This window comes from Macadamia integrifolia, chromosome 5, assembly GCF_013358625.1.
Source record: "Macadamia integrifolia cultivar HAES 741 chromosome 5, SCU_Mint_v3, whole genome shotgun sequence".
NCBI lineage: Eukaryota > Viridiplantae > Streptophyta > Magnoliopsida > Proteales > Proteaceae > Macadamia > Macadamia integrifolia.
In genome coordinates this window covers 20,345,156-20,351,241 of record NC_056561.1, presented here as the reverse complement: position 1 = coordinate 20,351,241, position 6,086 = coordinate 20,345,156, and the positions used below count along the sequence as shown (strand labels likewise).

Sequence of the window (6,086 nt, the reverse complement as noted above, 5' to 3'; positions counted from 1 at the left end):
GAAAGAGATAGAGCAACTAAGAAAAAACCCTAGAAGAAGAATGAAGTGCCTCCTCCCCTTATGTTAATTCTATTATATAGAGAATGGGGGAGAGAAGCTAATGATTTTAGCTTCTAAAAAAAAGAATTTTTTTTTATCTTATTGATGAAGTGGAGGAGAGAGAAGAGAGAAAACGTGTGGAGAGAGATCTCCCACGATTTTTCTTGCCTTTTTCTTCCTTTTTTTTCTCCCTTTTTCTATTTTTCTCTCTTCTTGCACAAGAAACCCCCTTTGGCCGATTTTTCTTGCTTGAATTTGGACAATATTCTATTTTAATGGAAAATTCCATCCATGCCCTTGTCTTTTTTTTTTTTTTTTCTTCTTTCCTATTTTTTCTCTTTATTTTCTCTCTCTTCTTCAACCTTGCGTAATCTTCTAAAAAAAACTCAACAAAATGGTAGCTAAGAGGTTCGAACTTGAGACCTCCTAATGAGGAAGGGATTTTGCACACCACAACTTACCAACTACGCTAGGTAGTTGTTGTTACCAAAAACAAATCTTCAATCACTTAAGGATGTGATCCATCAATCCTTGTTGGCATTTGAAATATTCCTTATACCCTTGGGACAACTGCAGATGGGCTGGTATTGCATCTCGGTTCAATTCTGATCCATTATTCTTTTTCTGGCCCGAAAAGAATAATCACTTGTACAGTTGACCAAACGAATGTGTACTTGCAATTGAACATGTCCATCTTGTTCAGAATTTCGTCCTCTTCGCAACTATGAAAAGACATAGGACCTCTTTATGTGTAAAATTGAAGATATAGCACCCGATAGTTCTTAAGGCCTTAAAATTATAAACCCTGCAAAAAGAGAGTAAAACCCAAGATAACTCTATTCTAAATATGTAAAATGCATGTTTTACTACACTAGATTTCACATATAAATGTACTCATCATATCTTTTCAAATATATATATATATATATGTATTATTGTTATTATTATTATTTTTTTTTTACTACCAGTCAATCATCATCTAGAGCCTATAGACAAGGGGCCCATAGCCAGGGAGGAGCGGTAGAGGTAGATAAGGTGGGATGGGCAGAGGTTTGACCCCATTACCTCCTGCATCTTACGCTAGACCTATGGCTGGCACAACCCATTGAGGTACAAGCTCATTCCCCTATAAATATTGTTTGTATTATGTTAGAACCAAGGAGAAGCCTCACAAATTAGTCTTACGCAAGCCATTCAAGTCTATAAATTTAAGACATTTATTATTAGTAAATGGCACTATTAGCAGTAATGATTATTTTTTTATCATTATTATTATTATTATTCTTAAACTTTACTAAAAACTATGGTAGGAAGTGGTTGCCAATTCTCCCTTTAGAGGGTGCTTCACGGACAGTATCTTAACTCAAAGAAGTATTTGTATCTTTCCTACTTTCCAAGAAGGTCTGTGGCTCTCTTAGGCCCCATTTTGATCCCTCTATGGGTCCTTCCCTTGACTCTTCTGTTAGCCCCTTGTATAGATCCTAGTTGGCCTCGAAGACATAAAAGTTGTGATATCTAAAAAAGGTGGTGATATCTTTTTACTCTCTTTGCCACAAGCTAAAGGTAGTCTTCCGGGAGAGTGGATCAGGTTCACATAGAAGAATGTATGAGAACGACCCTGATCCGGGGATTAATTTAAAATCAATTTTATCTCTCTTCATTTAATAGATTTTAAATCCACGGACCAAGGAAGTACAAGAATGATCCGTTCACGTCTTCCCGCCCATCAAATCTCTCCACCTCAAGTGTAGTGCTCGACATATTAACTACCATCTTTAGTTTTCTGTTAGGAACATATTAAATACCATCGCAAACAAAGAAACAAATACACTGAAAACCAATTTGCACCACAATGTAATAAGAGTAAACGATAGATAGGCAGAAAAAAAATATACATACGTGGTTCATTAGAGCGCCTATATCCATATGTGGTTAAGTTTACAACACTACTTTGAAGTATATATGCTAGATGGCCTGTGATCAATCTCAGCAAACACAATTTATACAAGGGGTATTTTTAGTTTACATTGCCAGGAGTCTATAGGAACTGAAATAGAATCAACCACAATAGAGATGAGCCGGAAGTCGAGGCTCAGCCACTGCGATTAGCGGCATCTTTTTAGGTGAGGAAAGACCATAAAGTTCATCCATGTTCAAGTCCTTGGGTTGCATCTCACCTGGCAATTCCCACAGGAACCCATGTATGAGGTTAGCCAAGTATGATTGAATCATCTTTAGCCCAAGGACATAGCCAGGGCACATCCTCCTCCCTGATCCAAATGGCAACAGCTCGAAATCGCGTCCCTTTATATCAATTGTTTTCCCAATGAACCTCTCAGGACGAAATTCTTGCGGTGCATCCCATAGCATTGGGTCCCTCCCTATAGTCCATTGGCTAACATGTACTCTGGTTCCTGCTAGAATGGTATAGCCAGCAACCTCACAATCTTCTTGAGCCTGGTGGGGTGTTAGCAGTGGTGATACTGGATACATTCTCATTGTCTCCTTCACTATGCCATCAATGTATGGTAGGTTTGAGATGTCTTTCTCTTGAACCCATCTTTCTCTCCCCACTACCCTATCCAACTCTTCTGTTGCTCTTTTGAAGATCTCTGGGTTTTTCAAGAGCGCAGAGAGAGCCCATTCCACTGAGACTATAGAGCTCTCAGTGCTACCTGCGAATAGTTCCTGAAGGATCAAATCAATAGAAACAAATCATACATTAGGAGAATTGGGTGAGAAAATTATTTCGGTTGCAACTGAATCTCCAAGATGGGCTGGACGCAAGACCCACTATTATAGCCCAACAAACATATAAGCGATTGGGCTTGGGCTTGAGAAAACTCTAGCTAGCACAACTGTGAAGTGAGGCAATGAGAGCTGGTTCCTTGTACAATGAGATACTGACCCAATTGTTTATCTGAGTAATGAAAATAAGACAAGGGTTCTTCTTTTTTTCGCTAAAAAGTCATGTATATTAAAAGAAAATGAAGAAAAAAGAAAAAATAGTACATCAGATGAGGAAGGGAGAAATACCCAACACTCACACTAAGAAGAGAGGGAGAAGCAGAAACTCCACCTTCGGCATTGCCATCAGCAGAATTACGCAACTACCCAACTCCACCAAAAACAAAAAATCTGGAAAGAGAAGAAATTCCTAGGTGAATCTGAACCTAGGCCGACCCGATGCATCCATGTCTAATTCCATTTGAACCAGGGTTGGCCAAATTGAAATAGGCTCTGACACTTCAAAACGAGCAGCTGACTTTGACAAAAAATCAGCCACTGAATTTGCTTCCCTATAGCAATGCGTTATTTTCCATTCCACATCCTCCAAATAAGAAATACAATTTATCCATCTTTGCCGAGCTATCCATGGACTTTGCCTCTTCTGAAAAATAGTCACAACTGCAACTGAATCACATTCTATCCAGAGCCGTTTCACATTATGCTGCTTAGCTAATTCAATCCCTATCATAAGCGCTAAAAATTCAGCCTCAAAATTTGTGCGAGTTCCTAGAAATTTTCTGAAATTTGCCACTACCTCTGCCTTTTCATTGCGAAGGATTCCCCCTGCTCCAGACTTCCCTGGATTACCAATAGAGCAACCATCCGAATTGATTTTTATCCAACCTGGATTAGGAGGGCACCAGAAAATATTGAAGATTTCCCGAGGCCTTCTCCGCACTCCTGAAATACCCAATCTTCTTGCAGTGATAAGATCCGAAATTGAGATGGCTGCCCCTGAATGAACCAGCTCTTGGCAGCTAATTTCTCTCTTCACTTGTCCAAAACAATGCTCTTTTGATTTTGAGATTCCTTCGAATTTTCTTCCATTCCTCTCCAACCAAGTAAAGTAAGGGATTAAAACAAAACCCTTCAGCCACACCCCTTTAAAGATGGTCTTCTTGGCCTGATCTTTCCACCAAGCTATCAAACTTTCAACTCCTTCAAATCCAGGCCACCTAAACCCAAAACAACAACAAAATTTCTGCCACATGAAAACTGCAAAAGAGCATCCATACATGGTATGATTTATTGACTCTTCCGCTATGCCACAGAGAGTGCACTGAGATGGCAATGGAACCCCTCTCTTTTTCACATTATCATCAGTAGCAAGCTTATTTTTCAACATTCTCCATCCAAACACCGATTGGCGAGGCTGAAGATGAGAATTCCAAATCAATGAATACCACCCCACCTTTGGCGATTCCCGTCTTACTTTGTCCCAAGCCGATTTTATTGTAAAAACTCCAGATGAATTTAATTCCCAATGACAAATATCATCCAGATCTGAAATTATGATATCCTTGGCCTGATCAAAGATATTTTGAAAAAATTCAGAGCTCACCTGGGGAAAATTCCACTCCTCTTGGCAAATGAAATCAGAAACCTTTGCCTGCATCGAATCAAAGATATCTAACTGCAAACCATACATCTCCTCAATAGACTTCTTTCCCAGCCAGCTATCTTTCCAAAAATTTATCCTCTGACCATTCCCAACAGTCCATTGCTCATGAGACTGTACCCACCACCACACCTTTTTAAGACCAGGCCATATCGAAGAGGAAAGGTAGGTAGTTTTCAGCGAACCATCAATCTTCAGAAAACGAGCACGAAAGAAAACACTCATTAGAGAATTTCCATGTTTGATTTGCCATGCTAATTTGCACAGGCATGCAAAATTAACATCTCGCAACCTCCTAATGCCAAGACCGCCTTCCCTGGTAGGTTTACATACCTCATCCCACTTCACCACTATCTTCTTCCCTGTCTCCATGTCACCAGACCATATGAAGTTTCGCATCCACTTTTCTACTAATTTTATTGAGCTTCCTGGCCACCAATAAATCCCGAAATTATGAATTGGTATGCTTGAAATCACTGATTTAACCAGCTCCACCCTACCAGCCATGGAGAGAATCCGACCCTTCCATCCCGATAACCTCTTCTTGATTTTATCCATCAGCGGTAACATGTGGTCCCGTTGAACTCTCCCCTTGAAGATCTCCACACCTAAATATTTAGTAGGCTGCCTTGCAGATTGGATTCCCATAAAAGTACTTATAAAATGTTTCCTGTGAGGGGCAACCTTTCCAAAGAACAAACTACTTTTTTCTAGATTAAATATCTGGCCAGAGAATGCCTGATATTTATCAAGAAAAGCCTTAAGATTTTTGACAAACTGAGCAGATGCATTAATGAAAATGAAAATGTCATCAGCAAACAATAAATGGGAGGGAGTTAACACACCTCGAGGCCCAGGAAGAGACTTTATCAAACCATTCTGAACCATGCTTCTAAGACCTCGACAGAGAACCTCTTCTGCTAGAATAAATAAAAAGGGAGACAAAGGATCTCCTTGTCGGAGACCTCTACCAACCCCAAAGAACCCCACCGGGCCACCGTTCACCAAAATTGATACTCTGGAGGATAGAAGAAGGTTGTGAATCCAAGAAATCCACCTAGATGAGAACCCAAATTTGCACAGAACTGCAAAGAGGAATTCCCAAGCTAGAGAGTCATACGCCTTTTGAACATCGAGCTTCAGACCCATTCCACCACCCCTAACTGAAGAATGCATCAAATTTGACAGTTCTGAGGCGAGGCTGATATTTGTTGAAATTATTTTACCCTGCTGGAAAGCGCCTTGCTCTTCCGAAATCAATTTAGGCAAAACAACAAGTAATCTTGAAGATAGAATTTTTGATATCACTTTGCAATAAAAATTCCCCATACATATAGGTCGAAACCTATCTAGAGAGGCCGCCCCCTCAACTTTGGGGATCAAGGAAATAAAGCAATTATTTATTCCTTTAGGAAGCCGCCCTTCCTCAAAGAATTTTTTTACTGCCCTGCAAAAATCACCCTCAACAATAGCCCAACATCGCCTGAAGAAACTACCTGGGAACCCATCAGGACCTGGAGAGCTTACAGGATCTAAATCCCAAACAGCTTGTTTTATTTCGTCCCCACTCGGGACAATCTCCAATCCTGCCATGTCCTCCTCCTCCAACACTCTGGGAATATTATCAAGAAGGTCATTA

General features: G+C 40.1%; 1 protein-coding gene across 1 annotated transcript; it reads right to left on the bottom strand.

The window, feature by feature from the left end:
* Positions 1-1,894: 1,894 nt before the first annotated feature.
* On the bottom strand, positions 1,895-6,040 carry LOC122077949 (trimethyltridecatetraene synthase-like). The gene is made up of 3 exons (XM_042643835.1): positions 5,944-6,040; positions 4,391-4,701; positions 1,895-2,754 (listed from the first exon to the last, which is right to left on the bottom strand). The coding sequence occupies exons 1-3, from the start codon at positions 6,038-6,040 to the stop codon at positions 2,098-2,100; spliced, it is 1,065 nt and encodes a 354-aa protein (XP_042499769.1). The 3' UTR covers positions 1,895-2,097.
* Between the last annotated feature and the right edge of the window lie 46 nt (positions 6,041-6,086).